The sequence below is a fragment of the Electrophorus electricus genome, chromosome 24 (assembly GCF_041902795.1).
Source record: "Electrophorus electricus isolate QZ-2024a chromosome 24, ASM4190279v1, whole genome shotgun sequence".
In the NCBI taxonomy this organism is placed as follows: domain Eukaryota; kingdom Metazoa; phylum Chordata; class Actinopteri; order Gymnotiformes; family Gymnotidae; genus Electrophorus; species Electrophorus electricus.
Genome location: NC_137520.1, coordinates 7,281,654 through 7,302,297, shown reverse-complemented (window position 1 = coordinate 7,302,297; position 20,644 = coordinate 7,281,654). Strand labels below are relative to the sequence as shown.

The 20,644-nt window shown below is 41.2% G+C and overlaps 2 protein-coding genes across 11 annotated transcripts in view; one reads left to right on the top strand and one right to left on the bottom strand.

The window, feature by feature from the left end:
• Positions 1-18,815, top strand: part of si:dkey-178k16.1 (band 4.1-like protein 1) — a 41,569-nt gene extending 22,754 nt beyond the window's left edge. For 2 of the 8 annotated variants that reach the window (XM_035522527.2, XM_035522528.2), the window contains 20 exons: positions 567-609; positions 777-852; positions 1,223-1,441; positions 2,168-2,255; positions 2,765-2,929; positions 4,204-4,301; positions 4,683-4,858; positions 5,205-5,401; positions 7,439-7,477; positions 8,467-8,502; positions 8,944-9,096; positions 9,699-10,922; positions 12,133-12,183; positions 12,952-13,341; positions 13,755-14,000; positions 14,160-14,219; positions 14,568-14,660; positions 14,776-14,856; positions 14,968-15,084; positions 15,887-18,815. In XM_035522527.2, coding sequence (XP_035378420.2) covers positions 567-609; positions 777-852; positions 1,223-1,441; positions 2,168-2,255; positions 2,765-2,929; positions 4,204-4,301; positions 4,683-4,858; positions 5,205-5,401; positions 7,439-7,477; positions 8,467-8,502; positions 8,944-9,096; positions 9,699-10,922; positions 12,133-12,183; positions 12,952-13,341; positions 13,755-14,000; positions 14,160-14,219; positions 14,568-14,660; positions 14,776-14,856; positions 14,968-15,084; positions 15,887-15,892 — 3,558 coding nt within the window. In that variant the 3' untranslated portion in view covers positions 15,893-18,815. Of the gene's footprint in view, positions 1-566; positions 610-776; positions 853-1,222; positions 1,442-2,167; positions 2,256-2,764; positions 2,930-4,203; positions 4,302-4,682; positions 4,859-5,204; positions 5,402-7,438; positions 7,478-8,466; positions 8,503-8,943; positions 9,097-9,698; positions 10,923-12,132; positions 12,184-12,951; positions 13,342-13,461; positions 13,568-13,754; positions 14,001-14,159; positions 14,220-14,567; positions 14,661-14,775; positions 14,857-14,967; positions 15,085-15,886 lie in introns of those variants that run through there. The other 6 variants (XM_035522535.2, XM_035522529.2, XM_035522530.2 and 3 more) reach the window with 6 other exon arrangements.
• Positions 18,816-19,205: 390 nt separating this feature from the next.
• The window catches only part of cntn3a.1 (contactin 3a, tandem duplicate 1), a 59,880-nt gene continuing 58,441 nt past the window's right edge, over positions 19,206-20,644 (bottom strand). The window contains exon 23 of one of the 3 annotated variants that reach the window (XM_081707086.1): positions 19,206-20,570. In XM_081707086.1, coding sequence (XP_081563212.1) covers positions 20,479-20,570 — 92 coding nt within the window. In that variant the 3' untranslated portion in view covers positions 19,206-20,478. The remainder of the gene's footprint in view (positions 20,571-20,644) is intronic. The other 2 variants (XM_081707087.1, XM_027017941.3) reach the window with 2 other exon arrangements.

Below are 20,644 nucleotides of genomic sequence, written 5' to 3'. Positions count from 1 at the left end.
ACAGCTTCGTGCTCGGGAGCCAGGCTGTGAACAAAGCAGCTCACAGAGAGACTGCGCACGAGACGTCTGGTTGTGGAAGTTTGCGCTTAACGCTTTTGTTGCTATTTTTAGGGAGTTTTGAGGAGTTTTTAGGAAGTCGACTGTCATTTTTCACGACATCTTAACTGAGTATAGTGTATTTGTATGGGGGAGTACAGTACAGTGTGGTACACAAACGTCAAGATAACACTTGTGTTGAGATACGTGTGTGCTATATTGGGATATTGGAACTCTGCAAGTTTGCAGTACACTACAGTTGAGAGATGTTACAATTGTCTTAATTCTGTTGTGTGTGTTTATTGTGTGTTACACAAACCCTTCAGATCCTTATTCAGATTTGGGTGACCTTAAATTAGTATAGAGGGACTGAGATGACATTTCTGTGTTCCCTAATGCCTTTATGGGTGTGGAATATTAATGTGCTGACCAGTATTTATGCTCACTCTAATACACCATTGCTTGAAAGAGTGCCAAACTCTCAGAGAGCGCCAAACTCTCACAACACATTTGCTCTCCTTCCTTTTCAGAACTGGTTGGACCCCTCAAAAGAGATCAAAAAACAAATCCGAGGTAAGTGTAGTGGAAAAGCCGTTTGCCCTTTGTTCTTCCACATATGTCACCACACCAGTAGGAGGTAAAGGAAAAGTATATTTCCAGACTCCGGTGGACTCTTTTTGAACAGGCATATCCCGCCATGTCCCTGTCCTAACTGATTATTTTTGCCTGGCTGGTTACAGTAGGCTCCTGGCAGTTTTCCTTTGCTGTCAAGTTTTATCCCCCTGATCCCTCTCAGCTGATAGAAGACATCACCCGGTGAGTGCCCGACTCTGTTTTTCACCTCTCACCTGGACACTCCTCACACAGGGTGCCTGCCTCTTGTTACCAAAGCATACTGTACTTATCGCATATCATCTTATGTATATAATCTAAGCGGGTGGAGATAAAAGGGCAAAAGTTAATATGTCAAATGTAAAGTGTTCTTTTTATTTCCTTCCTCAAGTTTCAGAAAGTTTGCACCGGCCTGAACCACTCCCATTTGTAACTCACTGATCCTCAGCTTGTGGGTTTCACCTGACATGTTCTTGTGCAAGCTCTGAGAAGCAAACACAGCATTGGTCACTCATTCATAATGCCAGAGCATCTGTCATTGTTTGTGTGTGTGTGTGTGTGTGTGTGTGTTCAGGTACTACCTGTGCCTGCAGCTGAGGGAGGACATGCTTTCGGGTCGCCTGCCTTGTTCATTTGTCACACACGCCCTCCTGGGCTCCTACACCGTGCAGGCTGAGCTGGGTGACTATGACCCAGACGAGCACTCCCCCGACTACGTCAGCGAGTTCCGCTTCGCACCCAACCAGACGCGGGAGCTGGAGGAAAGGGTGATGGAGCTCCACCGCACATATAGGTAAGGGAAGCTCCACCGCACACACATGCACGCATGCATGCGCTCTGTTCAACAAGAGTTAACCTATCTAGTATGAAAATTAATCAGCTTATACTGTATGAATAATTAAGGGCGCAGTCTAACTACAGAAGCTTAGAAAAGAAAAGGTTGGATTAACATAACACATGCACTCGAAACAGTGAGACCATATTCAGAGAACATCACTGCAGTAATCAGTTATCTGTTACAAAAAATAGGACAGTTGCCGAGCAAAATGACAGTCGAATATACCTTAACAAACGGCAAGCTGTGCATAAGCACGCACACATATATGCATGCACGCAAAAGCTTTAGCTTGGCATTCAAGTATCTAAGGATAGAAGCATGGTAATAAAAATAAATCCATCTATAATCATAAAATGGTCATGCACTCAGAGCAAGTTACCCAGAAACACAGCGGGTGCTCCCGCTGACTTTGAGCCGAAGCCAGTTTACAAATCCAGACAGGCAGCTCAGTGGGAGCTGAATGTGTGCCAGTGACCAGGCTGAAGGAGGAGGATGTACAAATCAGCGCCATCTTCGGACAAAAAACGGGATTCATGGAAATCCTGTCTGCAGCAGAGAACCTTTCACCTTCACACCTTCCAGCTTTTCCACTTCTATTTTTTTCCTTTTCTTTATGATGTTCTGGTGGGCTGATGATGATGATGATAATGATGATGATGATGATGATGTGCTCTGCGGTAGGGGCATGAGTCCTGCAGAGGCTGAGATGAACTTTTTGGAGAATGCGAAGAAACTGTCAATGTATGGAGTTGATCTCCATCATGCCAAGGTGCATACTACTATTACTACTATTACTACTACCAGTACTATTACTACTACCACTACTACTACTACTCCTATTACTCCTATTACTACTATTAGTACTACTACTACTACTACTATTACTACTACCTCTACTACTACTACTACTACTACTACTACTACTACCTCTACTACTACTACTACTACTATTACTACTACTACTACTATTACTTCTACTACTACTACTACTACTATTACTACTACCACTACTAATACTACTACTACTACTACTACTACTATTACTTCTACTACTACTACTACTATTATTACTACTACTACTACTATTACTACTACTAATAATAATAATAACAATGATAATGAAAGCTTTATAATAGTTACCTGTTAAACCTTGGGAATGCAGTTTTGTTTATTATGATACAGTTGGATGTTTGTGACATACACATGTGATGTCAAAACAAGTATAGCTTCTCTAATTAGGTTTTCCAATTGTATTGTGCATGTTTGTTTGTTTTACAGGACTCTGAGGGCATTGATATAATGCTGGGTGTGTGCGCTAGTGGTCTTTTAATCTACAGAGACCGTTTGCGCATTAACCGATTTGCCTGGCCAAAGATCCTCAAAATCTCCTATAAGAGAAGCAACTTTTACATCAAAATCCGCCCTGGAGAGGTAGAGAAAAAGGTCTTTTGAATTTTTCAAGGTTTTCTTCTAATAATATTCATGTATGCATGTTTACAGGATACACAAATCATGAAATGTATTATTAAGAGTACCAAACTTATTAAAATGCCTATATATGGGTGGCCAAGGTTGGGAAGTGGAATTTGGAAACTGTTTATACATGCTAGACTACTTAACATGTGGATGAGCATAGATAAGGGAATGATTTCCATAACCATTCCCACTAGTCAACTAAAGAGTTTAGAGGAGACAAACTGGCTGGATTTCATGTATGTTTCATCCTTCACATGTCGATGTGATCAATTAACCATACATCTAATACTGCAGTCTTCCAAACACTGCGGAGATCTTAAGTTAACATCTTTTCTGCAAAGGCGAGAGAAAGAGAGAGAGACAGACAGAGGGAGAGAGATATTGAAAAGATTCTTCAAAGAACCATCTTGTGCTATAAAGTTTTAATGTTAATTTTATTATCTGTATATTATTGAGCAAAGTAAAATTTTAATGGGCAATATGTTCTTCATTAGATAAAGAATATGTTACTGCAGTAGTGTTTAAAATCAGTGCATGAAGAAATTAGATAAAACAGAATAAACTTATCATGCCAAAGAGACATCACAGTTTTTCTGATTCTATTTCTCAACAACATAGTCACAAACTGCAAAGCAAATGTGCCCTAAAGGTATCTAAAGAGAGAGAGAGAGAGAGAAAGACATACACAGAGCAATGAGGAAAAAAAGGGGCAGCTTAGAAAGGGAAGGAGCCCTAGAGGTGTTTATCTGCGTTAGACTTCTGTGGTCTTCACTCTGGGGGCGACTCACTTTGCCTGGCCTGCTTTTCTCCTCTTAATGTGATTATCTACAGCAGTACATCCAGCATGGCTGCTTCTTTCAGCTTCCATGAATGAGTTATGAGTCCAGTCCAGAATCTCAGGGTCTTTGTACTCCTTCCTCATTAACTTTTCATATGTTCATATGCTTAGTAGCATAAGGACCCAATTTTGGGTGTCTTTCGGTTGATTGTGGGCTATGTGGCTTGTACTGATGAAAGACAGTTTATATGCACTTTGGCACATCCACACACCCATCGGCTGCTAGACAGTGGGCATGTATTCACCTCTCATAAGATCAAATCTGCAGGCCTTGCCTGTGGGCATGTTCTATATACCAATGATCTCAATTGCACCCATTCCTCCACCTCGTGTGTAGTAACACACTGCTCTGTCTCCCACGTACCTCCATGCCACAAATAACAACACTCCCCCACACCGCCAGTATGAGCAGTTTGAGAGCACCATTGGCTTCAAGCTTCCCAACCACCGGGCCTCTAAGCGCTTGTGGAAGGTCTGCATTGAACACCACACATTCTTCAGGTAGGCTCTCACCTCCTCACATCTGCCGCACCACCCAGCCCTCACCTATCTTCTTGTGCCTTGAATGAAGTTATTACTCAGTGTAACATCCTTGAGACTGTGCCATGGCAGAGAGCCGCTTGTTAAATATATCCCCCCAGTAAGAAGCAATACCCTGCCAGGACAAGTCTGAGGGGGTTGAATTTGTGTGCTGATTCTTCTCTCCTGTTTAATGGAATAATTGGGAGCTTTTTGCCTGTCATGTGTCTTTTCTTGCACCAACTGGAAAGTACCTGCCATGTATTAAATGCAAGAAGACAATTTTCCATCAAAAACTAACATTTTGAGGAATTATTTCATGCATGACTAAAGCTTGTTTGGATGGTCTGGCTTTTCCTTTAGGTTGGTCTCCCCTGAACCCCCACCCAAAGGATTTTTGGTGATTGGCTCAAAGTTTCGTTACAGTGGGCGTACCCAGGCCCAGACTCGTCAGGCTAGCGCGCTGATTGACAGGCCAGCCCCTCAGTTCGAGCGATCAGTGAGCCGGAGGTACTTGCTGTCGCGCAGTTTAGATGGAGGTATGTTGTATAGGTTTCTACCAGCACAGTCCAGCACAAAAACAAAAGTACTATCTTCACCCTTGAATATATGTCTAGAAATATGTGGCTGGAAACAGGTGTGTGTGTGTGTGTGTGTGTTTGTGTGTGTGTGTGTGTGTGTGTGTGTGCACGCGCATATTCTACAGTTATGAGCAGGATATACTGATCATTGGCTGTATTCTCAAAAAAGACACCAACAGAACGTGACTTTAAGATGAATAATTCCATTTGAGTAAAGAAATCCATGTAAACAAGGCCTCTGTGAAGCTTTGAACTTACATGCACACCCGTACTGCTTTATAACACGACTGGGTGTGATTGTTAGCCTCTGCTCTAGGGGACACGATGGACAGGCTGTCCCAGCACACCGCAAGTGAACCTGCGACTAGTCTGCCTCGAGACGATCTGGACCGGGACTACATAGAGCACAGTCAGGAGCAGGACCTGGACCATGACCAGTACCAAGCTGAAGATAAAGAACTAGAAGACAGAGTCACTCATTCAAAGGCCATGGAGTTAAAGGTACAGTAGAACTAGTGCTCATTCTGCAGCTAATTCATTTGAAGGTAGTTAATGTAATAGGGTAATACACAATGGATAATGAATAAGAGCAATAATCTTTTAATACTTAAAGCAGTTACAATAGAGTTAAATTAGACTCACACCTGCCAGACTATATCTCTTCACATTTCCTTAGGTACTCATCTATATAACAACTTAAATCAAATTAGATGTAGAACTGCAATATACAGTCTCTTGTACAAGAGTATTCATTCCCCCTAAAAGGCACCAGATTCATCTGGATTACAAATGGCTGTGCTGGGTCATATTTTATTTTAACACTGACCCTAAAAAATGAATAAATTTAATGTGATATGTAAGAAAATTACTTGTTTGCATAACTACAATTGGCTTACTGTTACCCTCTACCTGTGACCCATTAAAAACGTTTTATGAGTCTGAAAACCATGAAGGACTGTAGAAGACTATAAAAGACTGAATCTGAAAGCTAGCAAGCAGCATTCTGAAGAAATTAGAGACAAAGTTATAGACATGCACAAAATAGAAACAGGCCATAGAACGATACCCCAAGTGTTTTAATATCCAACTGAGCACTGTTGTATCAACTCTGATGAAATTAAATCAGCATCAAACCACTCAGGCACTGCCTGGGGGCCTTGTGAGTGAAGCCTCAGAGTCCAGCAATCACTGTGAAGGAGCTACAGGGTTCAGTGAGTCAGACTGGTGTGAAGGTGCATCCGTCAGATATCAAGAGCTCTGCATACAAATGGTCTGAATGGTGGTGGTGGGGGGGTGGGAGTGGATAGAAAGAAGCCATTACTGAAGAGAAAGCACATCAAAGTGTGTCTGGAGTTGGCCTTGAAATATCAGAGTGACCCAGTTCAAATGTGGGATAAGGTTTTGTCATCAGATGAAACAAAAATGGAGGTTTATTAGCCAAAGTCACACTGTGTGTGTGTGTGACGCAAACCTAAGCACCTCCCATTCCTCAACACACACCAGCCCTGGAGTGAAAGGATTTTTATCCTCAACGGGGACTAGGGACTGATCATGTTAATGCTGAAGGGTGGACAGAAGGTGCAAAAAACAGGGAGACAGCGCAAGACATCCTGCTTCAAGACATACTGCTTTCAGCGGTATAATATGAAAGCAACACAGGAACTGAACAACAAAAAGTTTAATGTTCAACAATGGCTGACTTAAAATGCAGATTTGAGTCCAATCTAGAATCTGCTGCACTATTCGAAATTTGCGGTCCACAAGAATCACCCCACCAGTCTCAACGATCCAGATCAAATCTGCCAGGAAGAACGGAAGAATATCACTCCCAAACAGCGTGTCAAGGATGGTAGAAACCTACTCCAACAGACTTGCAGCAAAAAATGGTTCTACCAAGTACATGTCTGAAAGGGTTGAATACCTGTGCGGGTAGTATTTTTTATGGCAAGGACAATGTGTGCAAGCCATTTGTAATCCAGATTAATTTGATAAGTTTCAAGGGGACTGAGTAATGATATTTGTGCATTTTAATCAGCGCCTCGTGAGCAATTTGATTCCGTTATCCCTAGAATAGCAGAGGTTTACTTTTGGCTCCAACGGTCCGAACCACATTATGTTAACACCCGAATAACGCTGACCGTCGGCTCTCTCTTCCAATTCAAAGTGCAATCCATCTCCTCTTAGACCTCTCTATCCTGCTCCAGCTTCCCTTCACCGTCTGGATCTCTTTTCTTCCTGCTGTTCTTTTCAGTTTTCTTTCTCTCACTCTTTCTTTCCCTCCCTCACCGCCTCTCCTTACCTGAACTCAGATTTAAAGGGTTTTTTTTTTTTATGTCTGGATGTTTGTTTTTTTAATCTCTCCTCCCTTTCAACCTAATTTGTTTTTTCCTGACTTTTGCCTAGTCTATGAGTACAATTTCCTGCCTTTCCTACTCTATAAATTTACTCAATCCAGATGACCTTCTCTGCTACCTGTGACCCTTCCCCCTTGCTTTCACTAATTGCTCTTTCCTCCATTTTTTTTTTTTTTGCTGGCAGGGCGAGGAGCCGGCCTCTCCTCTAGACTCTAAGGCAGAGGTATTTTATGGTGTCTAGCGTCTGTCTCTTGATCTACGTGTCTGTCTGTGTGTCTGTCTCTGCATAGTTCCAAGTAGCATGGCTGTGAAGTCCATTATGATGAACAGTGAGTTAACCATTTTAGCCATGCCATAGAGCATGATTGCTACACGGCTTTTCCATGTCACTCAAGCCAGTCCACGTATTCTGGGCTGAATCAGTTTTTATATTTTCATATTAATGGCCATTTCTTAATGTTGGAGTGAAATTAGAATGGTTTCAAATTTCAGATCATAGAAGTGTTTCTTCTTATTTTTAGTTGCTTTTATGTTCTGTTTATCAAGCCTAGCATAATACATTTGTATCAGCTTGATGTCATTAGTTCAGTATATACTTCCAGTTTGGTGTGTGCTTTTTGGTTTAAGGTATGAAAAGAGCAGGAACAGATGGTAGAGACAGAGCAGAGCTGTTTGAGCTGTTTGAGTATATTGCCAAATTAGTTCATTTGAATACCATGTTGACTTAGATAGATCAAAGGGTAGCCCACATATTGCATCCTAATTTAGATGTGTTTGGGATTCGGGGTCACATTTCTACAGCATTTACATATGTATGTATGTATGTATGTATGTATGTATGTATGTATGTATGTATTTATGTATGTATGGTCTACATGTCATAGGGGAGCAGAAGTCATTTGTGTCACTGGTCTGGGTACAAAATTTGGGTTTAAAATGTGTGCTCAACCTTCCATTTATAAACAAACATCTGGGCCTGTATCTGGAGACAATGACACAACTTTGTCCACTCTGCAATTCCATGGCTGACTATAGTGTGTGAATATAAGACTTGCTCTGTCTGTTTGGCTGCTTGCTTGCCTTCTAAACTCAACCATGCTCTGCCTCCCTGTCTCCACTCCTGCCACTGTACCTCTCCCCCCGCCTCTACCTCGCTGCGCCTCGCCCTGCCTCGCCTCGCATTATATCTCACTCCCTCATCCCCCTCCTCAGTCGGACCAGGACTTGGCCCCACGCCCTAAACAGGAGGTACTACTTCTGGAACATCCACTGCCTGAGTCGCACTGTCTTCGATAGGCTCCCTTTAGAATTTCTCTCGTCATATGTGTGTTAAGTGTGGAGGTTTCTGGAAACTGGGCCAACATGGAGATCCATTAACTGCACAAGCATGTGTCATGTTTATATGTGGTGTGTTTTTGAACAGTGGTGTCCAGCCTCCACTTGGCAGGTTTAGTTTTATGACTTCAAAGTAAATATTTAATTTCATGCAACTTTCCCAGAAAAATGCTATGTATGAGATAGCTAAGATAGGTACCTGTAATATATGTGAATTCCCAAAAGACTCTTTGCAAAGAAAACACAAAAGACACCCCATTGACAAGTCTGCTGCAATTATTTAACATATTTTCACACTTTATTTTCACACTCTGTGGTGAGCAAGTTTGCCATGTTGACGGGTTTGCTTTGCAGCAGTTCCTTGATAAGCCAGAAGATGTACTGCAGAAGCATCAGGCCAGCATCAATGAGCTGAAGAGAGCACTGAGGGAACCCAACAGCAAGCTGGTCCACAGAGAGAAGCGTCTGTCAGCGGCCTCCTCTGGCAGCACTCCAGAGAAAAAAACTGTGAGTGTAAGAGCTATATCCTTTAATGTGCAGTGCTCCGCAGGTCATTCATAAATATAGTTTTAACTAAGTGGACATTGATTGTCATATGATTAGTCTCATGTAACAGTCACTGTGAGTCAGTACTATTCTGAGCAGTTCCCTCTCTGGGCAAAACAGTTGATTATGATTGTTATTTCATGAGTCTTTTTGTTTAATGAGTCACTTGTCTTGCTTTAAGGGGAGATTGTTGAACCCCCATGTCATACAACTGGCAAGTGCAAAGAGAGTGTTTAAATGGAAGCTTTCTGAAATGGGTTCTGAAACAGCATGAATTTTGTTCTAATGCTTCTTATTGGCAGCCATTGTTTATGTACATAAGGTGTCTGTCTTGATTCTAGGCAACATTTTAAACACATCTGCTGCTTTCCAAGAGTACTGTTCACTTGGTAGTTGCTATGAATTCATCCCCTCAATTTAAACAGCTTCTGAGTCTTACATACTGTAACATATCTGCATCAGACTTGTACATAATAACATACAGAAAATTTTGGTGACAATGATAGCATGTATAAGCAACACTCACAAGCCATTGAAACTGTTCACTCTATATTGATATATAGGCCTCTGAGGAACCCTTATTGATTGAGAAGCAAGACGATTGTCAAAGAGACCTGACCCTCAGTTCAAAAGAGGAAAACAGCAGGAGCTCTGCTAGAGTAGACCCATCACTTACTCAATTTCACCATGAAGGAGAGGAAGTGATGGGAGGGAAAAGCCATATGACTCACGAAGGTATAAAAGAAAGCCGTGTCACGGCAAAGAAAGCAAACAACTCGCCAGAGAAGCCTCAAAGAACAAGGGCCAGAAGTTCCACGTTAAAGAACACACATATCCAAGATACACATTCTGGTGTGGATAACAGGCTTCTCTACAGGAGTCAGGTGCAGAGCAACGTTCATGCAAATGGCTATGATGAATATCAGACTGAAAGGCACTGGACTGAAAGAAGGCATGTGGGCAGAAGCCGTGAAGAAGATTCCAAGTGCCCAGACTTTTGGAACCATGAGGAGAGAAGTTGGGGTGAGGCTTCTCCTAATGCTGCAATAGACAAACACATGCGGGATCAGTATAACGGAAGTAGATACCAGAAGCAAATCACGGGAAGTATAAAAGACAAAAGCAAAACTACCGTTTGGTCCCAAACATCGGATCTCTCCTGTGACAAAAACAAGGCTAAAGACTCCAGGATTCTACGGAGTGATTCACTTAAGAGTGACACTGCTCAATCCGAGGTGAAACGAGTTGTTCCCTTGAAGCCTGAGAGGTCGAAGAAGTTAAAGGGAAACAAAGGAGTTAAGCGGCAAGATGACACTAAAGGTGACAGTATCTTTGCAAGATCAGTTAATGAGTCTAAGGGAACAAAGTCAAAGGAAGCATCATCTGGAAGCGAGAAGATAATGGATTTTTTCACACATACAAGAAGAAATGTAGGCATGATTTCCACACCTACTAAAAGAGACCTGACTGCTAATGGTCATGATAGTGGAGAGAGTGAAGAAAACCAGCTTCCACAATCAGATTTGCAACAATTTCAGGATGTGGCTGGCGGTGTAAACCACACACTCAGCCCTGATGTTGACCAGGATTACTTAGAAAATCCTTCCCCACTGTCTGACTATGAATCAAACTTAATGTTTTCTGCACTTGATCAAATGACTTCTTCATATCCCCTTGCAAAATCCCAGAGGATGAGAGAGGCACGATACAAACAAGATAGTGCCACTGTTGATTCCAGCCAGAGCCTCAAGAACTCCAGCTTAGAATCAGTCAAGAGGAAACCAGTGGTAACAACTGCTTGGCATCTGCTTGTCACTCACAGGAACTATAGGCATCGCATGAACCCGCACATCCATATCTTACAGTTTTTTACCTCCCAGTACACGCACCTGTAGAACATAAAGCACCTGTATCTGAGCAGAGATGGGTGAAATGCCCACATTGGCAATCTAATGTTAAACATTGGCTGATGGAGGTTTTAGGTGTTGTAATAGCTGGCTGATCAGATGAGGATGTGCTTTCTCTTTTTCCCCTTTCCCTCCTCTTCACAGCTCAACATCTGCTTGCACATTTGAGACAACTCATAGGATCCTTCATGTAATTTTCATTGCTTAAGCTTCAGACTCACGTTCCTCAAATTCCCACTGTACCTGTGGCCTTTCCTTACAACAGTCCTTCTCTGGTACCATTTTATGAGAAAGGTTGTTGTTAGGAATCAAAAGGCACCATGCTGTTATGCTAAAATGCCATTTTTGCAAATGTAGAGGCTTTTCCAAGCAAGACTTTCAAAAATGGCCGTGTAATTGCTCATGAGCAGGACACAGAGTTAATTTGATAAGTGATTGTTTGAGCTGGGCTTTGTTCCTTGGATGGAATTATATGCTGTCATAGTGTAAAAGGCTTCAGAATTGCCATTTTGCTTGGCTGTAGATGAGTTTGTCTTTCAAAGGTGAGAAACATTGACGTATTTTAGCTTTTTTCATCAGAAGCCCACTGTGTGTCAACTTGCATAGCCTAAACAGAGTCTTAGGACTTACTGGTTAACTTGGCATCAGTACACATTTGTGTACTACATGAGCATTGCTTTGGTAGTTTTGGTAGTTTTAGACATTTTGGTCCTGAAACCCCTATGGGCTAAATCATATAAGAATTGACTTTTGATATATTGATGTGTCATATCTATACCAAGACTTAGCAGAATGACTTCTAAGATCCGTAACATGGAAATATTGTACTCTGAGACTACCATACTACTCTTACATTGGGGGTGCAACATGCCTGATATTCAGTAACTCTGTAGACTCAGGACTGTGTACTGACTTAAGGTAACTGAGACTAGGAGTTTTACATGCGTATTTGTGTATAGTTGATTAATTTTTTACATGACTGCACTTAATTGGCAATTTGTTATGGAACTAATTAAGGTGTCCTGCCCTTATGCCAAACACACCAGTGCTCTAACTTTGCATTACTTTTCCTATTATTTCATCTCACCAGGAGCCCCTCCCCACTCCAGCAATTCATGCGGAACCTCAGGAGGAATCCCAGGTGCCTCATTTTTCCATTCATCTGACCCTCTTCTGGCATCATGCTAATCCACATATTTAAGATTTAGCATCTTTCTCATGCCAAAGCTAAGGTCCCATATTTGTTTTCATACCATAGTAGCATGAAATCAATTGCTCGGACTCCAAAGTCACTACATAATCACAGAAAGAAAAAAAAAAAGGCATTCATCCCACTGCACAGAATGCGGGAGCGGGACAAGTGAGTTTTGTCACTGCATGTAATAAAACCCCAACACAATTTGGAAACATCATTCATAACTAATAACAACACTTAAAGCCTGCTTCAGCAGCAAACCAAGATTTTTCAGTGGCTTGAAACCTCTGAGAACTCAAACTGGAAAGGGTGATTTATGGCGGGGAATTTATTTAATGGGCCATTTATGAGCACGATGTGGAGTATGCTACAGAGGTCAATCAAGTTCTGTCAGCATATTCTTGTCTTAATCCTCCCTCAGAGACATGTCCCAGTTCTGAAGAGAAAATATTTCAATCAATCCATCTTAGTTTTAACTAACATCTGCATTCCCACTAGACTTGTGTCATTACCTAAATGGCATGTTCTAATTGTCTCACGGGATCACTGCTAGGTAGACTATCAAAAAGCATTCACAACACTATATTTTTTATACGTGCCTCATGTTCTTGCTGCCCATGTTTATTCTTTTGCCAAGCTTACTTTAAGTTCTATTATCTTGTACTATATGATTGTTTTCCTTCTCTCAGCTCTACTCATCCTCTCTTCCATCAGAGAGAACAATGGGAGCGGCGACTGGGATCAGTTTCGGAAGACGATCCCGACCCAGAAGCCCTGTATCTGAAAGAGACCCACCTGGGCATTGAACGCAAATGCTCCAGCATCACCGTCAGCTCCACTTCCAGCCTGGAGGCTGAGGTGGACTTCACCGTCCTAATGGACCTTCAGACAGGGATGGAGGAGTTCTCCAGAGGTATGTCTGAGCTGGGAGAAAAGGACCTCTCGCCTGATCTTAGTCTTTCAGACCGACCAACCCATCCAGCCTTCATACTAGGGGCTGACCCCGTCATCCTTCCAGACGAGAAACCTGTAGAAGTATGGAGGTCTGTGGAAGAATCCAAGCCCATTGTAGAGCAGAAGCCCATGGAAGAGCGTAAACCTGAGGTAGGTGATCCTTCTTCTCTGGTGTAGAAACGGAGCCACCACCTAATGCAGAGATGCATAAGTATGTGTCTGTGTTAATGTGTTTGATCATATCATTTTATTTTCTCTTGCATCCTACAGGGAGTCAATACAAAGCATGAATTTACATGGGAATTTCAGTTCATGATTGATGCTAATTCTGTTCCATATGGTGATGCCTTCCATAGTCGAATATCAGTCCATTCAGGTTTGGTTGTTTTAATTTCAAACTTCTATGTTACGTTTCTCACAGCTTCTTCTTTTTTTTTCTGACCCATGCTTCATTTTACGCCATCCAGTGCTTTAAACTGACACTGCCTAGAATCTCAAGCCTTGTTAGGACTTCTAACTCTGTCACAATGTGACCTTTGGCCACCATCTCTTTCCCTTTCAAGCCATTTGTGCCAAAAAAAGCACCACGGTCAGTGAAAGCTGCTCAAGCTCTGAAGAAGGAATCTGCAGAACTTGCTAATATCCAGTCAGTGAGGCGAGAGGGTTCAGACGCAGCGTGCTTTCAGCCACACAACACAGAGAGCAGCGAGATTTTCACCTCTCAGGCCCTGAGGAAGACTGAAGTCAAGATTGAGACCCAGCCAAACGGATCAGAGGTCACCACAACTATTATGGAGATTGCAGACCAGGTAGCTATTTTAGCCCATGACAATGTATGTGTCAGCTGCCCATTTGTTGGAGAAATGTTACAGTGTCCCTATTATAGTGAATGAGCTATGTAATTTGAATTTTGTAGTTATTGGCAAAACTGACCACAGGTCATGCTGAGATATCTTTCCCTGTTGTAGGACCACGGCATGAGTGGTTTGCGGGAAGCATCATTCACAATGATGGAGAGGATCTCTCCTGTAAGTTTGCATCAGCATAGCTCAAACCAGTGAATGTCCAAATGATGCCTATGCTGGAATAAGTAAATTATTGTGAACTATATTTATGTCTATGCCTTTTCCAAAGTATTGGTGGTATTGTCTAGATATTTATTTCTCACTGTTCTGACTGAACTATTCCTATTCCAGTAGTCCAAACAGAAAACAAATGTCTCAGAGCAAAACGGAGCAAAATCTAACACATTTATTTTTTCTTTTTTTTTTCACTTTCTTTTTTTGGAGCAACATTGTTTGGACATTAGTTGCACAAACTACACAGTGTTCACTGGATGCAACCCTTTAACGCATCCTTATTCCTTTCTTGGGCAGGTGAGTTTTGGGTCTTTGGGAAGAGAGGGGTCTGGGTCTCCTCTCATGGTAACAGAGAATGTGACATCAGCTACCACAACACATGTTACAAAGGTAATGGAAAATTGTGTGTTCTTTTTAAATCAAATCATGGAATTTAAGATGAAATTAAATAACATTTATTGACCTCTGGCCAGGAGTGAGTTTAATATCTGCTTCTGTACTATAGACTGTGAAAGGAGGATACTCGGAGACAAGAATTGAGAAGAGGATTATCATTACCGGAGATGATGACGTTGATCAAGATCAGGTACCTTCTTGCGGAGAACAAAGCTAGAAGTGTCTTAAAGGCAAGCGGGAATAATATAAAAACATGCATAAAAGTATCTCTCTGTTTAATTGTGAATTTGCTTTTTCCCAGGCGCTTGCCATGGCAATAAAAGAAGCCAAGCAGCAGCACCCCGACATGCTGGTAACCAAGGCCATAGTTGTCAGGGAAACAGAATCTTCCACACAAGACCCACATGAGGAATCCAAGGTATTTGTCATAGCCAGTCCCCAAGAGCCTAATTTATCCTCTCACTGTGAAAATAAACACTTATGGTTTCACTCATGTGTTTATCTGCCACATTGGCTTTTTTTCAAATTGGGGCATGTGTGGTGTCTTGACCCAGTCATAATAACATATCACTGTCAATACAATGGGCATTTTATGTTATATCTTGAAAGCTTGGTAGAGCTGATAAGAACAAGTACATTTTCAAAGGCTGGAAAGTACTAAAAAAAGACTGAGGCATTATTGTCCAGTTGCAGTCAGAGAATGAGAATGTCACAGTAAAACGTGTCTCAAAAAATAAAATCCATTTGGAATTTACGGATCAGTTTTAAAGCTCAGTCATAGTTCTTGCTCTATAACATCTGACAGCGCTTAGAATTCTGTGACATCTTTTACACTGATATTTATAAATGATTTTTAAAAAATAATTTTATTTAGTTGAAAAACCTAACATTTTAAATGAATTTTTAATTGACTCCATGAACATTCCCCAAAACATTAGCACAAGTCTTACAAAGAATGTCTTAATAATCCTTAGCTTTGAGACAAAAATTATGTTGACTCACTTGCTGGTAAAGCAGCCCCACCACAGCCAAGTTGCCACTGTTGGGCCCCTGAGCAAAGCCTTTCAGTCAGAATTCTTAAATGCTTAAATGCTGTCAATGTGTTCAATTGCCAGACACTTGATAAATATCTAAGTCATTCTGGATAAGAACATCCACCAAATGCAAAAAAAAAAATGTATGTTTTTTAAGCACAACTCATTATATCAATCTTTTTGCAGTCCTGATCTCTTAGGCTCTCGGGACTACGTGCAGGAGAAGTCCAGGATTTCAAACCCCCTAATGCTCGTGGGCCACACCCACCACTCACCTATCCCAGCCCACTGGACCTTCTGCATACGGATACGCATACAACCCAAACTCTACACCCACCATGTACCCACATTCTTTTGCTTTTATGTTCACTGTGGTTGTGAAAAGTTGAAAAAGGAGCTTTCGACTGCCGGGCAAATCTGGGTCTGTACAGTCCCTGGAGACAAAGTCCTGTGCAGTGCAGCACCCAGAGGAGCTCCGTTTATGAGAATACCCAGAAGGCACACCGTCACCTTCATAGCATAATGAATTTTCTACTCTTCTTCAGCCCGAAATATGTCATCATGCATGATGCACTGGGCCATTTGACAAGCTTCTGAATTATCATTTGTTTTGGTGTTAAGGACAATACTATTCATTGGGTATCTTGGCAAAGGGTGGTTCTTTTTGCAATGATTTGCCCCAGATTACAGTCAGCTACATTGCTCATGTCTGCTTGATTAGTTAGATTGCCGTTAGATTCTAAATTGTTTGCCATTTGTTTGCATGTGGCAAAACATGGTTTGGCAAAGGACAAAGAAACAGGTCAGCAAAATTAACAAATTACAAATAGCACCAAAACCAACTACGGCAATCCAATGTACTCATCAAACAGGCCCATATGGTGGTGACAGGGGACAGGCAGATTGCTGGACGCAAGCACAATGCTCTGTGCCAACTATGGACAGAACATGCTTCTAAGAAGCAGTGGCTGACTCTTAGCAGCAGAGAGGAGAAAGCAACGGGAAACTGCTTTAAAACATGCCTAAACTACCCAACCTCAGAAGAGTCATCTGCTTCAATTTATTCCACCATGTTAAGAGTTAAGAGTTAAGGTCTTGAACAGCATAGGGACATTTTTGGAAAGTGTAACCTTGAACTTAATGTGTATTTGGACTTGGAAACCCCTGTTATAACTCTTGACAAGTTTCTAAGAGGTAACAGAAAAACTAAGATTAAATATTAAACACAAAACCTCCCCATGTCTGTTATTCAGTACAGTCAGATTGATTGATGTGGTTATAAAAAGTTTATTTAAATGTTTAATTCCAAAATTGGAGAAATAATGAATGCCCAAAATATTTTGTGTGCATTTTTAATCCTTAATGAAGAAAAAAAATGATTTGAAGTTGTAGTTACCATAATGCTAGCAATGCGTAATGTTAAAGTCTGTTGCATAACTGTGAAAATATGCATGTGAAACTGTCCATTTGTTAGTAACATGCAGTTCCACTAGTTTTTAGAGAAATAAAAGGAGAAGCTAACACTAATACTGCCATATGGCTTTTTAGATCCTCGCTTGACACAGACCTCAAAAGACACTACAACCCCCCCCCCCCCCCCACCCTTCTTTTGTGGTGTGATTCTCTTTCGCTCTGTCCCCAGTCCCCTGTAAAAATGGGCTATTTCTAAACAGGATGTCTTATTACATATCAAAAAGATCACTTTACAGGTAATGGTGTGTTTCAGTCTGACGATTCCTTGTGGTAGATGTCACAAGCCGTTGATTTCTATTTTCAGTGGAGTGTGTACACAGTGATTCTCTTTACAAGCCTCCCTCTGTAACACTAGTGATGGAACAGTTTAAAGAATGATTGCAGATGTGTGTATTGTAATGTTTTTTGAGTGAATGGACTAACTTGTATGTATATTCTTATACTTCTAAATGAGTATCGGATGATCTATTAGGATGAAGATCAATGGTCATAGGTCCTAATTTTCATTATTATCTTGGAGGTGTCTTGTTGTAGATGATTTTGTTATGGACCTTCAACAATGAACTGCACCTTGTGAATATTACAACGCCTTCCTCAACTTTAAAATGGCAAGGGCAGAAGTAGATGTCTCAGACATATAAGCAGAAGAGGGGTGGTTTTTGAGATTAGGTTTAAATTAAGACAACAAATTAAATCCTGGAATGAAATGCTTGATATGAAAATGTAGAATTTGAATATTCTAAAATATTTATTCTTGGTTTAAGCAGAGCTGACAGTTGGAACTAAAGATGCACTCATTTATACCAGGTACCATTTAGTACAGGACACGTTTCATTTGATGCAGAGCTGACATGTTTGGCTTCCGCTTCCAGAAATCATCACAAAAACATTTCATAACACTCATTTAATCGATTAATTATGACTCCTGTCTTTGGTCATGCAGGACGTACGCACCATTCAATAATTATAATTAAGATTACTGCTGCGGAAATTGAACCTGCCCTCCTCTAAATTAGTCCTAGGTTAGAGTAGTTGTAGTTTAGAAAGCAGCTTCTGTAAAAACCAGGATTTGTCAGGCTCTTGTACTCTACCGTGAACTGTGGTTAGGAAATTAAACATGCATTATTCAGTGCCATTTACTCAATGGCTTTGCACAATCTGTGGATAACCGCCCTTAGTTATTCTTTAGAATAGTACGAAAGTGCCATGGAGAAGCTGCTATCTTAATTCCAAACCAAGCATCACCTTCTTAACCGACACCTTGCATCTCTAAACCAAGATCATTAATATACACATAAACCCTTAACGGATTAACGTGCCGATCCTGAGCTTCCCTTTTACAGCGTAACTCTTATACTGAGAGTGTTGGAGCTTAGGCGCGTTTGTGTTCAAATGCCCAGGTCAGCAGACGCTGCTTCCCTTGTGATTCAGCCTTTCGGTCGCCCTCCCCCTTCATGTGCCGTGCAGGCACATGAAATGTAACGCTAAAGGAAGAGGCTTTGGGAGATGTACGGCAACGTCCAGGATCTTCTACTTCTTTTGCTGTTTATGCCTCTGTTTCTCCTAATCTGTACTTCCTACTGCTTGGTTCCGTGTTTGCTGTACAGTGTTCAGTTTAAAATAAATAAAAGCAGTCAATGAATGCTTTGCAGTCTTATAAATCAATTGCGCTGCGATTCGGACGTCAGGAGGCGATTTGTTTTCTCGAATACTTTTCTGTTATGCACTGCCCTCATCTGGTCTACTGAAGAATAGCAGTCTAGACAATATACAGTACCACAGTGACTGTAACAAGGGGGAAGCGGTTATATTTAAACGTATACTCAAGTTTTAACCGAAATAGTCCCGCTGAATATTCTCATTAACAATTCATGAACACTTAGGTCTACTTAACATGCACTCATGACTGTTTATAGCTATGAAACGCACATAGCACCACTTGCAGTGCTCAGATAGGCATTTGTTGTTCAGAACCCTAAACCCTGCGTAATTTATTAACTGTAATATTTATGAATATACAGGTATGAGTCATTTTGAACTTTTGGACTTGACATTAGGTACATGAAAGTAGGTAGATATTTGACATATGCTGACATGATTTTTGTGCAATATTTCAGCACAATATGCACAATCTTTTGTGCATAATTCAGCACTTGTGTACAAAATGTGCACAAAAATACTACAGTCACGTTCCTTTGTTTATTTAAAAGCTGACAGACCAGTCAAATACTATTTTCCAAGCCAGTCATGTCAGTTCATGCAAAAGACTGACTGATTGTAAAAGAATGTGTTGAAACCAACATACCGTAACTAAACAACCACAATCAGTAGCTTACACAGAAACAAAAATGTTAAATGTTAAAATGCTGGTCTGTTTAAACCCAAACTGTTGTTTCTCAAAACACTGCCAGAGTACATAATTCACAAAAGAGTTTGCAAATAAAATGAACAGTTACTAGTATTTAAGGCTGTTTTGGTCCTGAGGATATCTTAAATAGGCCTACTGTTTTCATTACCAGGGGACGCACTAGCAAAGCGTGGCTCTTGATGCTTAGCCAATTAAGGACTTGGATTCAAGGCAATTAAGGAGCTTTTCTGTCCTGATGAGGCCAGCAGCTATAGATTCTTAATTGCAAGCCAAATCAAAAATAGGGACCTTATTCAGAATGAGGGACTGTAAACTCTTTACAGGCTGGGGACAATACACTGAACCAACTTAATGGGACAACACAGTCTAGAAATGATACGTGTGAAGTTATGGACTGAAATCCAGCAAGACCCATGTTTGAGGATGTAAAAACCAGCGCGGGTCAGAATATGAAGCGTTGCAGAATGTGTGTCCTGTTGAGACAGTCACCAGAACATCCATCAGGTTTATGAAGACGTTAAATGTACAAACGACATTAGCAGTCTGTTGTAGAGGCAGAGAATTCAGATTCAGTGTCAGAATCCTTTTTTTTTTCTTTTTTTTCCCTTTTTTTTTTTAAGGGGTCCTCGTTTATGTATCAGTCCTCAAGGAGTAAAACCGTACCAAACATTTCATTGCCATGCTGGACATATCTCGTCGGTATAGTTAATAGTTATGAGCTCAAGGAAGCTTCACGGGTCAAAAAAAACCAAAAAAAACCAAAACAAAAACCCCCAACATTGTCTTCACAGCAGCTTTGGTATCAGTATTCCAAACGTGGTCAAAAACAATCCTCCACTTGAAAGGTCTGTAAGGAGGTTTGCCAAACCCACTGAAAGGTGTCCACTTGCGGGTGGCGTTAGGAGTTGTTCGCCATTTCTGGGCTTCGGGCTGCCTGTCATAACAAAGTCCGTGCTGTGCAGGAGAGAAGCTGCGTCACGAGCACAGAGAAGAAGGAGATGTGCGCCGCTGCGCCCACTGACTGTGCTACTGAAAAGCATGAAAAGCATTCGTACGGGGAGGAAATAGAACAGAAGAGAGGCACATGAAATTCACCGCAGACC